Below are 13,517 nucleotides of genomic sequence, written 5' to 3' on the forward strand. Positions count from 1 at the left end.
ATTGATGCTGCCTGACCTGCTGAGTTCCTCCAACATCTTGTGTGTTGCTATATATGCCTAAGACTTTTGCAGAGTAGTATTAGCCAGATGGCTTTTAATTTAGTCCAGACGGGTAATTTTTTTGTGTGTGGTATCTTGGCAGGGGTCTAAAATTTTTTAAAGTCAAAATAAAAAAAATTATCAAAAGTCACTGCTTTTTGAATCAAAGTCTATTGACCCAAATGGACAATGTACCACAAACAAACACAACTGACTCCATTTAAATATTGTCTAAGGGGGTGTAGTAGCTATATATGCGCCTAAGAGTTTTGCACAGTACTGTAATTACAAAAAGGTAGTAGAAGTATTAGAGTAACACACATCAAAGTTGCTGGTGAACGCAGCAGGCCAGGCAGCATCTCTAGGAAGAGGTACAGTCGACGTTTCAGGCCGAGACCCTTCGTCAGGACTAACTGAAGAAAGAGCTCTTTCTTCAGTTAGTCCTGACGAAGGGTCCGGCCTGAAACGTCGACTGTACCTCTTCCCAGAGATGCTGCCTGGCCTGCTGCATTCACCAGCAACTTTGATATGTGTTGCTTGAATTTCCAGCATCTGCAGAATTCCTCGTGTTTGCATTTTTAGAAGTATTAGAGTATAGTGTTATGTTTCAGAGAAAGTGTAGTGTAGGTAAACTAATAAACTACAAAGGCAATGATGAGGTAGATTGGGAGATCAAAAGTTCAAGAGTTCATCTTTCAGCTAGAGTCTGATAACAGTGGGGTAGAAGCTGTTTAGTGATTCATACTCTGGGCTGTTGTAGCTTCTCCCCATTGGGAGAGGAGAGGAGAGAGAGTGACCTGGGTGGGAGAAGTCCTTGATTATATGACCTACTTTCTCCAGGCAGTAGGAAGTGTCAACAGAGTCAATGGAGGTCTGTGGCATGGTCTGGGCTGGGGTCACAACCCTCTGCTGTTTCGTGTAGTTATGGGCATATCAGGCTGTTTTGCATCTGGATAAGATATTTTCTGTGGTTCAGTCATTTGTTATGTGGCATGTTATATAATGTAGGTGATTGTGGCCTTTCCATGATCGTGATTGTTCTTGGCAAATTTTTCTACAGAATTAGCTTGCCATTGCCTTCTTCTGGGCAGTGTCTTTACAAGCTAGGTGACCCCAATCATTATCTATACACTTCAGAGATTGTCTGCCTGGTGTCAGTGGTCACATAACCAGGACTTGTGATATGCACCAGCTGCTCATACGACCATCTACTACCTGCCCTCATGACTTCACATGACCCTGATCGGGGGGGGGGGGCTAAACAGGTGCTACACCTTGCCCAAGGGTGACCTGCTGACTAGCAGAGGGAAGGAGTGCTTTACAGTCCTTTGCTAGAGACATATCTTCACCACTCCACTCATTCTGTGGTGCATCTGTAACAATTGCTAAGAGTCATTGGGGACATGCTGAATTTCCTAAGCCTTTTAAGAAGGTAGCTTTATACTTTTTTTTCAGTTTTCTATTTTTATTGAAATACTTGTAAAAAAACTTCACAATCTTGACAGTCAGAGCTAGTCTATTAATTATTCGATAACTATCTGAGACATAAATATAATTAAAACCAAAAAGTTTAGCATTGTATTAGGCAAAGATCCTCACTCTAGTGGATGCCTTATTAATGAGTTGTCTTTCTGTTATTTTCTGTCCAACAGCCATTTGGAGACCTACACTTATGCATTTGCTTACTTAGCACTAATATTTCACCAAGCTCCCAAAATAGACTCTATTCTGAACTCTGAAGCAGACTAGATTACCAAGTGGACAGAGGATGAGATTAGATATGCTCAACGTAATTTGTAGCATCACCACTCACTACTGGCCCAAGTAAAGGAAGAGCAGTTGGGATAGTATTGAGAACTTCAAGTCCATCAGATGCATAAGGTAGTAGCAACAGCAGTAGTATTGCAATCACCCTTGTTGAGTATGATGTTCTAATGAGGGATTATTCCCTTAATGGGGGACGCCTGTGCATGACTTTGTTTAATGCGGGGAGGCTGATGACAGGCAGCCACCACACAGTCCTTGACAGATGGAGATGAAGTCCAAGTTGACTGCAGACCCTTCACTTCTGCAGCCTTCCTCTGCCTTTGCTGCCATTGTGATGTGTCATCGACTTCCGACAGCTGCACTGTTGAGGTCGTGGTTGGATGGAACCTCTCCTTTGACTTTACCACCAATGGGTGACCCTAGCAGGAGCTAAACTCCAGACAACATCACTGTCAGGGTCTCAGGAACTCACAAGCCTCTCCTTCACGACAAGGTGACGCTCCTTGGAGCAAATGAAAGCCCCTCTGAAGGAACGCATATCAGGAATTATCACCCAGATGCATCCTGTCTTGTGTGTGGAGGAGTCTGTGGTCCCTGCACTGGCCCCTTCAGAACAGGGGCAGAAGCACGTTATCCTCAAATTATCAGAGACCGCCAAAGGAAGAGTGACTCTTGGCTCATGACAATGTCTGATGGTGCCCCTCGTTGTAAGGTCTGTGCTGATCAAGCAGGTCATGCGTTTGAAACGTGATGTCAGTGCTCCTGCGACAGACGAGAGTACACATGGTTCTCTGAGGCTGTTGCAGTAAAGATCACGCCAGATTGTGACCCAGTGAAGATGCATAAGATCTCAGGATGAGTTGGATTTGGAGGTAATGGTAGATTCCACTACCAGCAAGAAATATAACTTTGGTACGCGTTGCAATATGCCACAATAACTGTGTTCATGGATGGTTAGGTTAAAAGCATAATACCGTAAGACATAAGGAACAAAATTCGGCCATTTGGCCCATCGAGTCTGCTCTGCCATTCCATCATGGCTGATTTATTATCCCTCTCAACCCCACTCTCCTGCCTTCTCCCCATAACTATTGATACCCTTACTAATCAAGAACCTATCAACCTATGCTTTAAATATACCCAATGACTTGGCCTCCACAGCTGTCTGTGGCAATGAATATCACAGATTTACCATTCTCTGGCCAAAGAAAATCTTCCTCATCTCTGTTCTAAAGAGATGACCTTCTGGGCTGAGGCTATGCCTTCTGGTCTTAGACTGGCCCACTATGGGAAACATCCTCTCCACGTCCATTCTACCTGGGCCTTTCAGTGAGATGCCTCTTATTCATCCAAAGTTAAGTTAATATCACAAGCCTTTGGTAGGAACCATGAGCCCCTTACAAAGGACGCCAGCATCATTTTGCCCAATTTCACTCAACTGATAACCAAGATTTGGACTTGACTGAAAGAGGCAAGACCAGTTAACTCAGAAAGGGTTAGCAAGGTGAGTGAAGCTAAACTGTTGCATTGCTGTTCATTGCAAAAGAATAAAATAAGAAGGGAAATATGCAGGGTTTGACATCCTTCAAAAGCATGGGATAGTAATATTCTGCATTTGGGTACTGGCTCATTCCCTTCGGTCTCGCGATGAAAGAAAATAAGCCTGATAATTAAAGTTTTGCAAAGTTACATATCCCCCTGCAGTAATTTGCTTAACAGTGTGGCACCACTTCCATTCACAGACTATCTGGTGACGTTACCCCATGTGCAAAACTACTTGAAATCCGTGCGGTATATCGAGGAGCTGCAGAAATTTGTGGAAGAGGACAATTACAAGTAAGTACATACACTTGGTTTACAATCTCTAGGTAGTCTGTGAAAGGACTACAGTGTTGCGAGTTACGTAATGTATCATGCGCAGTTGCCAACAGACTTCTGTGGCTTATACAGGAATAAGGGGCTCTTTGGGAATTGTTGAAAATCTTGGAAATGATGACTACCTTACTCAGAGGCTGGGAAATCTATAATGTATTTAAAGATGATGTGTGATGGAATTTTATTTTGGATACAATAATTTCATGGACCAAAGATTGGAGGTACTTTCTCTGAAAAACATACAAATGAACCACAAACATCTGGGAACCAGGTCCGAGATTAACTTGAAGTAAAGGAAGAATTCTTCAGTTTGGAAGTACAGTATGTTCCCCATACAAAGAAATCTTGTCATAAATGATAATGGTTTGAGCTCAATGGTGGTGGTAAGGTAATTGCAGCCATTTCTTCTGTTGGTTTTAGATTCTTGAAAGAAAACTGTTCACAGTAACAAAAAATAGCTTCTGAACCACAGGAAAATTAGACACAAGTGAAGTAATGGGAATATGAGTCAATCATTTGGCCTCCCAAGTCTGTCTTACTGTTCAGTAATATCAGGACTGAACTGTTCCTGAAATTAATTTTCCTGCTGATCCCCAGATCCCTAGATTCACTCCAAGTTTCGAAGCCCAGGGATCTCATCCATGAGAGTACTCAATGACTGGGCATCCACAACCGTTGGTGGTAGACAGTGCCAAAGGAGGTGGTTTCTTCTTGGAAAACTGTAATTATTATTTTGTCATGATTGTACTTTGAAAGACAAACTTACTTACTGCCCATTATGCTGCTGGCATTTAGGGCAGCAATGAAGGTCCTCCACCTCTGTTTGTATAGAAGTTCTGCTTCTGTAACAATTCTTTTGAACAGTCAGGGTTGTTAGCCCTGAGCTGAGCCCCCAAACCTGGAGGACTGGTGAAGCACTCTTAGTCGGGACTGTACCCTTTGACCTGTTTGGCATGAGTGACCCTACAAGAGTGAAAGCACAGGGCCCTGACTCCAGCCAACATAGCTTTCTGGGTCATTGAGGCACGCAAGCCTCCAAACCTCACGGCAAGTTTGTGGTCCTCTTGGAGGTTGAAAAAGAAACTCCCCATAGAACTATGTTCCATTGACAATCTCTCTTTGCCATGAAGAAGAGTCATGGATAGGATGGATATCCAAAGACTTTTTCCCAGGGTGGAAACGGCTAATACAAGTGATCATAATTTTAAGGTGATTGGAGGAAAGTGTTGGGGGGATATCAGAGGTAAGTTCTTTACAGAGGAAGTAGTGGGTGCATGGAACACCCTGTTAGGGAAACTGGTAAAGGAAAATACATTTGGGACATTTAAAAGACTCTTGGATGGGCACATGAATGATAAAAAATGGAGGGTTATGTTGTAGGGAAGGGTTAGATTGATCTTAATGTAGGTTAAATGGTCAGCACAACATCATGGGCCGAAGGGCCTGTACTGTGCTGTAATGTTGTCTGTCTGTGCTTGAACTGTGAAACCTAGAAAGATGTGGTGCATAGCATAGTTCTGAGTCTATAGATGGTACTTGTATAAAGTAATTTTCTCCCATAGAGGTCCTTTGTGTGCTGCAGACTTTAAGTCTATAGTCATGTACGGTTCGGTCTAATCAGATTGGTAGCTAACACTGCTAGATGTTGTTGTTGAGCTCCCAGTGGTGTCTATGAAAATTAGCTTGCTCTAAGTCCTTCGTTGGAACTGTAATGGATTAGACTGCGATTGCAACTGGGCTGGCAGTTCAAGTATGTTAGTTGGAAGGGCACAATGGACCTCAAGCCAAACCCCTGTGACTGACAACTCAACACACTCCTGCTGCTGTTAGGTCACACAGAACGTAGAAGAGTACAGCACAGTACAGGCCCTTCAGCCCACAATGTTGTGCTAACGTTTTAACCAACTCTAAGGTCAATCTAACCCTTCTCTCCTGCATAATCCTTCGTTTTTCCATCATCCATGTGCCTATTTAAGAGTATTTTAAATGCTCCTAATATATCTGCCTCTACCACCACCCCTGGCAGGGTGTTCCATGCATGCACCTTTCTCTTAGATTTAACATTCCCCTATACTTTCCTAAAAATTATTCCACTCCCCTCATTTTAGCCAATACAACTTGGTTCTTTCTGCAGGGGCAAAATGAAAGGTGTGGTTAACTTGCCCGGCCATTCAAAGGCAGGGAGATGAGTTTGCCCTTTCCAAGCAACAGGGAAATTATACTTTAAATAGATCTGCAACCCATTAAGTTTGCTCCTTTAACAGCAACCATGAAGCTACTGGGTTTTGTAGAGCCCCATCTGGTTCACTGATATCCTTCAGAGAAGGCAGTCGGCCTCAGGGTTTCCCAATCTTTTTTATACAGTGGGCCCCTTCTATTAACCGAGGGATCCATGGACCCCAGGTTGGGCAAGCCTGCTCCAGAACAGTGTCGATATTTCCCCATCTGTTTCTAGAATCATAGAGCGCAAAAGGATTTGCTTTCAACTTCTGCCTTCTGAAACAGTCTCCACCTATGATGCGGTGTTTTGATTAAAAGTTTACAATACACTGTATTTGTATTTTACTTTAATTAGGTTTAACGTATGGTGTAAAACCAATCAGCATCACAGACTTTCTGTAATGTTAGATTTTCATCAGCAGCAATCTACACAAACTCATCAATTAATTTCCCTGTTTTTCATGATCTGCAGATGCTTTATCTAAAAGATAAAAAAAACTTTAAAAAATTAATGCTGTGCCTTTTCTTAAATTTCTACAACCAGTCTGCTAAACATTCACAATTACTTTCAATTTTCAGCTCACGTTGACAAATCCACTCTTTCAATATGGATTGGAGATCTTCATTTTTCATTTTCTGCAGTGTTTTTCTATTTTTCGTTAACTTCAGTTCATTACATACATGCGGTCACTTCTCAGAACTGTCTGTCATGCGTAGAAGACCTGCGTATTGCCTGGGAACCTCCCCAGTGTCTTGTGGAATTTTCCATTTGTAACGCTATGACAGCGCTCAAAAAAATTTGGACGTTGAATTTTGGACTTTCAGATAAGGGGTACTCAACCTGGATTATCTTTTCCATTGTTGTAAAATGGCTTTCTGGTCAGGTATCACCGTCTCAATGCTAGCATCTATTACACAACCAGAGGTATCACATGATCCTAACTCATTTGGCCTCAATCTACCAGACATATTCATATACCAGACATCTACCAGACCGGAAGAAGCTGCAGAAGATCGTGAACATGGTGCAGCACATCACACAAACTAATCTTTCATCCTTGGACTCACTTCACACCGCACGCTGTCAGAGCAGTGCTGCCAGGATAATCAAGGACATGACCCACCCAGCCAACAGACTTTTTGTCCCTCTTCCCTCCGGGAGAAGGCTCAGGAGCTTGAAGACTCGTACGGCCAGATTTTGGAACAGCTTCTTTCCAACTGTGATAAGACTGCTGAACGGATCCTGACCCGGATCTGGGCCGTACCCTCCAAATATCCAGACCTGCCTCTCAGTTTTTTTGCACTACCTTACTTTCCATTTTCTAGTTATGATTTATAATTTAAATATTTATTATTTACTATCAATTTGAACTCCAGGGAGCGGGAAGCGCAGAATCAAATATTGCTGTGATGATTGTACGTTCTAGTATCAATTGTTTGGCGACAATAAAGTATAAAGTATTCCCTCTGTTCTACAACCTCCCTCCCCCACCTTATCGCCTCCTTTTTTATTCTTTCCCAGTTCTGATGAAAGATCTGGGACTTTGTGTGTTTCTCCTGCCGTGGATGCTGCATGGCCCACTGAGTATTTCAGATTCAGATGTATGTATCACATAACGAATTTCAGTTACATTCTGCATGCCTACTTTGATGGTAAAATGAACCACTGAATATTGGAATCTTTGAACATGTACATTGAAATACACAGTCAGATGTGCCATTTGTTTTAACTCTCACACACACCCCCACACTCACACACCTCCAATGTCAGAACAGGCTATCCCTGGAATTGCCAACTTCGGGCTTCCACTTCCAGACTGACCAAGCTCTGGACTTTGAGCTTCAGCTTTGGCCGCCGGACTTCACTGACCTCGAGGTATCAGTCTCAGAACTCATTGTTCGCTGGCTCATTCCTCGGGCCTCAACTTCCAGACTTGCATGGACCTCTAACCCCAGTGATATGGGAAGGGGGTGGGAAGTCACCGTCTCTTGTGCACCCTGCCATTCAGGCCCCTGATCCAGAACTGATTTCCAATATTTTCAGTTTATTTTAAATCTCTGGCCAATATTTGTTTCACTATCTTTTAAAAACAGATGATATGGAATCCACTGGTTTATGAGAGCTTACTGTGCAAACATTGACGACTGAATTTCCTAAATTACGAAAGTGACTATACTTTGGAAGTACTTTTTTGGCTGTAAAATTTTTGGTGTACTTCAGAAGCTACTTTAGAAGTGCAAATATTTCTTTTGGTTCACCTTCCTAATCTCACTTTCATCCTGGTTCTTTGAATCTCTTTATTTATTTATTTATTTATTTATTTATTGAGATCCTACACAAAATAGGCCCTTTCAGCCCTTCGAGCCACGCTGCCTAGCAACCTCCAATTTAATTCTAGCCAATTTACACTGATCAGTAAACCTACCAACCGGTATGTCCTCGGTCTGTGCGAGGAAACCAGAGCATCTGGAAGAAACCCATGTGGTCCCAGGGAGAGTGTGCAAACAGCAGCGGCAGGAATCAAACCTGGTCGTCTGTACTGTAAAGCATTGCGCTGCCCCTGATTCCTTTCACTCTCTGCTTTCCTCTTCCTTTGTTTCTTTCTTTAAAAGTAGTTTATTTCCCCCCGAATGACAAAAGTTCTATTCTTGGGAACAGTGGAAAGTGTGTCTTTTAAGGTCTTTAAGCGAGTTCTGAAGTAACGATTACTTTAGTAATGGAAAAACAAAAGTTAAACCAATTTGTTTTGGCATTTGAAATTTCCAAGAGAATCGGGCTTATTAAAGTTTAACGAAAAGTGGAAACTATTAGAGGATTTTATTAACCTTTGTTTTCAATCAAACCTGAATCCAGTTACATCTCACATGTAAAATTAAGTACCAAAAAAAACAAGTGTTAGAGAGACTCAGCAGATTGAGCAGCAACTGTGGGGGAGAAGGAATTGTTGATGTTTCAGGTTGAAGCCATGTATCAGGACCCTTCTGCGTGCAGGGTTTTGACCAGTAATACCTATAATTCCTTTCACCCACGCCACCCACCCGCGGTCCTGCTTCTCATTGAGTTCCCTCCAGGTTCCAGCATCTGCTGCTTCTTGTATCTCTGTAAAATTAAGCATTGTTGAATTTGACCAAACAGTTTCAATGTGAACATACCTTGCTGTGATGTTAAACCTGGCAATTGCTTTCCACCCATTCACTCTCAATTCACAGATCCTCCATCACAGTTTTCATCATAACAAACTTCCACTACACAAGGCCGGTGACCTACTTATGCCCAGTCCCTACTGTTTCTTCCATCATTTCCTTAGGTGCTTTCTTCGTGCTGCTCGACCTTTGATCAACTGTGCCCTTTGTTTTCCATGACAGGTTGTAACAACGCATAACAAGCTTTCGGTAAAATAATGATACACCGAATTTCACCAGTGCCTCCCCTGACTGTGCTCGCTTTCAGCTTGGTGAAGGGATCTCCATCCACGGAGAAAGTCCCTCCACTTATGGCGAAGACCTCTCCATTCGTCCAACCACCATAAAGGGATCGCCATCCATTCATACATGGTGATCTCATGGTGAAAAGACACTCATTTGAAGTGAAGTGATCTTCTTTCATCCATTCCTGGTGTAGGTAACTCCATTATTGATGAGGAGATCTCCATCCATCCATCCATGGTGATTTCCATTCATGGAGAAGGGGTCTTCATTCACAGTGAAAAGATCTCCATTCAAGATGAAATTATCTCTTTTCATCTATTCATACTGTAGGGATCTCTATTCTTGGCAAGGAGATCTCAATTTATCCACCTATGGTGATTTCCATTCAAGGTGAAGAGATTTCATTCATGGTGGAAAGATCTCCATTCAAGGTGAAATGATCTCTTTTCATCCATTCACGGTATAGGTATCTTCATATAACCATATAACCATATAACAATTACAGCACGGAAACAGGCCATCTCGGCCCTTCTAGTCCGTGCCGAACTCTTACTCTCACCTAGTCCCACCGACCTGCACTCAGCCCATAACCCTCCATTCCTTTCCTGTCCATATATCTATCCAGTTTAACTCTAAACGACAACATCAAACCTGCCTCAACCACTTCTGCTGGAAGCTCATTCCACACAACTGCCTCTCTCTGAGTAAAGAAGTTCCCCCTCATGTTACCCCTAAACTTTTGCCTCTTAACTCTCAACTCATGTCTTCTTATTTGAATCTCCCCCACTCTCAATGGTAAAAGCCTATCCACGTCAATTCTATCAATCCCCCTCATAATTTTAAAAACCTCTATCAAGTCCCCCTCAACCTTCTACGCTCCAAAGAATAAAGACCTTTCTCTGTAACTTAGGAGGTGAAACCCAGGCAACATTTTAGTCAATCTCCTCTGTACTCTCTCAATTTTATTGACATCTTTCCTATAATTTGGTGACCAGAACTGTAATCTCCATTCTTGGCGAGGATATCTCAATTCATCTACTCATGGTGAAAAGATCTCCATTAATTGTTCAGGGAATTCAATTCATTTATTTTTTGGTGAAAGGAGCTCTAGCTGTCATGTTGAGGATATCTCCACTTATCCATTCATCGTGAAGAGAGCTCAATAAGGATATCTCTTTCCATGACTGATGAAGGGTCTCAGCCTGAAATGATGACTGTTTACTCTTATCTAGAGATACTACCAGGCCTCATCAGCTCATCTAGCATGTTGTGTGTATTGATGGAATATGAGGTGATGCTCCTCCAGCCTGAGAGTGGCCACAACACAGTTAACTTAGTTCCAATTTGTACAGAGCGTGCTCTGAATAACTGCCATGCAGGAATGGCCATAAAACTTTCTTTGGTGCTAACATTTATTGGGGACTTAATATTGATCAAAGCAGCAGGGATTGTTGATGCCCATAATATCTGACCCAGAAGTGAGGGCTGTACTGACTGAGTTCCAGAGCATGACTAAACTGTCAAGGGAATTTATGGAAAATAAGTAATCTGGAGAGTACTTTGATAAAACATCCAAATAGCTCAGCAATGTTTCTAAGAATTATATTTGTTTATTTGCATGCCTCGCTGAAGTACATAATTTGTACAATGAGTTCCAGGGAATTTCAGTTAACTTGGAGCTGAATGTTATTAGTCTTTGCACCATTACAATCTTGGAGATGGTGAATACTTTTGAAGGCATAACGAGCAGCAGGCACCATTAAAGATTTAAAAAGATTTGCTTAAATTGTTACATGTACTTCGAAGCATACAGTGAAATGTGCCATTTGTGTCAACGACTGACAATGTCCAAGGATGTGCTGGGGGCAGACTTAAAGTATCGCCTATGCTCTGGCACTAACATAGCCTGCCTTCAACTTACTAAACCTAACCCTAACTGTATGTCTTTGGGATTTGGGAGGAAACTGGAAATGCCTGGAGAAAACCCACATGCTCACAGTGAGAATGTACAGACTCCTTACGGACCCTGGCGGGAATTGAACCCCGATCAGCAATCACTGGTCTTGCAAAGCGTTACACTAAGCACAGTGCTACTGAGTTGCTCTTACGCACTCATCGAAGTGAGCCATAGGGAAGTCTCAGTGACAGCAGCTCTTCCGTCCCAGAATCAGTCTCCGCCATTGATAAAAGGTCTGATGACATCTGTGAACTGATTTTTAGTATTAGAACGTACTTGGCAATCAGTAACCAACCCCCAAGGCTTTTTACGCTCTCTGCACATCAGTTAAAGAGCAGGCGGACAGAGTTGGATCATGTAATAGGTCAAAAAATTGCAGCTAAAATGTAAGTATGGTTATGCTGGTTAGGCTTGGCTTCAAATTCCTGGTAAAAGTATTGAACGCTCAGTGACCACTTTATTAGATGTACCTAATAAAGTGGCCACTGATTGTACATTCCTGGTCTTCTGCTGCTGTAGCCCATCCACTTCAAGGTTTGACATGTTGTGCTTTCAGAGATGCTCTTCTGCACACCACTGTTGTAAAGTGTGGATATTTGAGGTTGCATTAAATTCCAACTTCCTGCTACATTGGACCCTCTCAAGTTCGCTTCTCACTCAAGTCAGTCCACTGATGATGCCATAGCATCTGCCTCCACTCCATCCTGTCCCAGCTGGAGAACGGTGCCTCATACGCCAGGAAGCTGTTTGTCGACTTCAGCTCAGCGTTTAATATGATCATCCCTCAGAAGCTGGTGGGTAAACTGTCCTCGTTGGGTCTCAGCACCTCTCTCTGTAACTGGACCCCGGACAGAAAGTCCGTGTTGGCAGAAACATCTCCAGCTCCATCAAGCTGAGCATCGGCACCGCCCCCCCCCCCAGCAGCCCGCTGCTGTTCCTGCTGCTGGTGCTAGATCCATTCAAACTGAATCATCGAGTTTGCTGATGATACAACAGTGGTTGGCCTAATCAACAATGATGACGATTCGGCATATAGAGAGGAGGTAGAGCGGCTGCTAGAACTGTGCAAGCACAGCAACTTGAGTCTCAGTGTTGTCAAGACCAAAGTGATGTTTGTGGACTTTAGGAAGGTTCAGGCTGACCACTCCTCACTGCAAGTACACAGCTCCTCCGTGTAGAGAGCTAGGAGCACCAAGTCTCTGAGAGTGCACATATTGGATGATCCCACCTGATCCCTCAATGCCACCTCTTTGGTCGTAGAAGTTCAGCAGTGCTTCCACTTCCCGAGGCGAGCGAAGCTCCCCTCCCTTCCTAACCAATTTTTACAGGAGCACCATCGAGAGTGTCCCGACCTACTGGTACAGGAATTGCAAGCCATCGGACCACAAGTCCCTACAAAGGATTACGAGGACTGCTGAGTGGATCTCTCTTCCACCCATCAGAGATATTCATCAGGAGCACAGAGTACGCAGGTCCATCGATCCCTCCCATCCGTCCTGCAATCTCTTTGACCCCCTGCCATCAGGCAGGAGGTATCACAGAATCAGGACAAGAACCGTTAGGATAAGAAACAGCTTCCTAGACTACTGAATAAGACTGCTACATAAAACTACTGAACTCCCCGTCACCAGCCAGGTCTCATCATGCATGAAACACCAGCAGCGTTACACTATTTACTTTTAACTTGTGTCGTAAATGCACCTTATTATTTGTTAACTTGCTTGTGGCGATTTTACTTTAAGTGTTAGGCGTATGAGTTATATGTACTGTGTTGTGCATCTTGGTCCAGGCGAGAGAGTGCATGGAGCCCTATCCTTAAACGAGGTGTCCGTGGACCCTAGGTTGGGAACCCCTGATCCAGAGGAACATTGTTTCATTTGGCAGTATTCAAGTGTATGGTTGAATGACAATAAAATGAATTTAAATTTGGACTTGAACTTACTATCGGCTTCCTGTCAGCTTGAACCAGTCTGCCCATTCTCCTCTGACCTCACTCATTAACAAGGCATTTTCACTCACAGAGCTGCCACTCATTGGGTGATTTTTGTTTCTCACACCATTCTCTGTAACTCTAGTGACTCTTGTGCATGAATATCCCAGGATATCAGCAGTTTCTGAGATACTCAAACCACCCCATCTGGCACCAACAATCACTCCACGGCCAATGTCACTTAGATCACATTTCTTCCCCATTCTGATGTTTGGTCTGAAAAACAACTGAACCTCTTGA

The 13,517-nt window shown here is 43.1% G+C and overlaps 1 protein-coding gene across 6 annotated transcripts in view; it reads left to right on the forward strand.

Moving 5' to 3' along the window:
- Nucleotides 1–13,517, forward strand: part of ralgps1 (Ral GEF with PH domain and SH3 binding motif 1) — a 761,372-nt gene that overhangs the window by 580,488 nt on the left and 167,367 nt on the right. For all 6 annotated transcript variants that reach the window (XM_072240007.1, XM_072240011.1, XM_072240013.1 and 3 more), the window contains one exon: nucleotides 3,549–3,642. In XM_072240007.1, the coding sequence (XP_072096108.1) occupies nucleotides 3,549–3,642 (94 nt within the window). The remainder of the gene's footprint in view (nucleotides 1–3,548; nucleotides 3,643–13,517) is intronic.

Source organism: Mobula birostris, chromosome 22, assembly GCF_030028105.1.
Source record: "Mobula birostris isolate sMobBir1 chromosome 22, sMobBir1.hap1, whole genome shotgun sequence".
Taxonomy (NCBI): Eukaryota; Metazoa; Chordata; class Chondrichthyes; order Myliobatiformes; family Myliobatidae; genus Mobula; species Mobula birostris.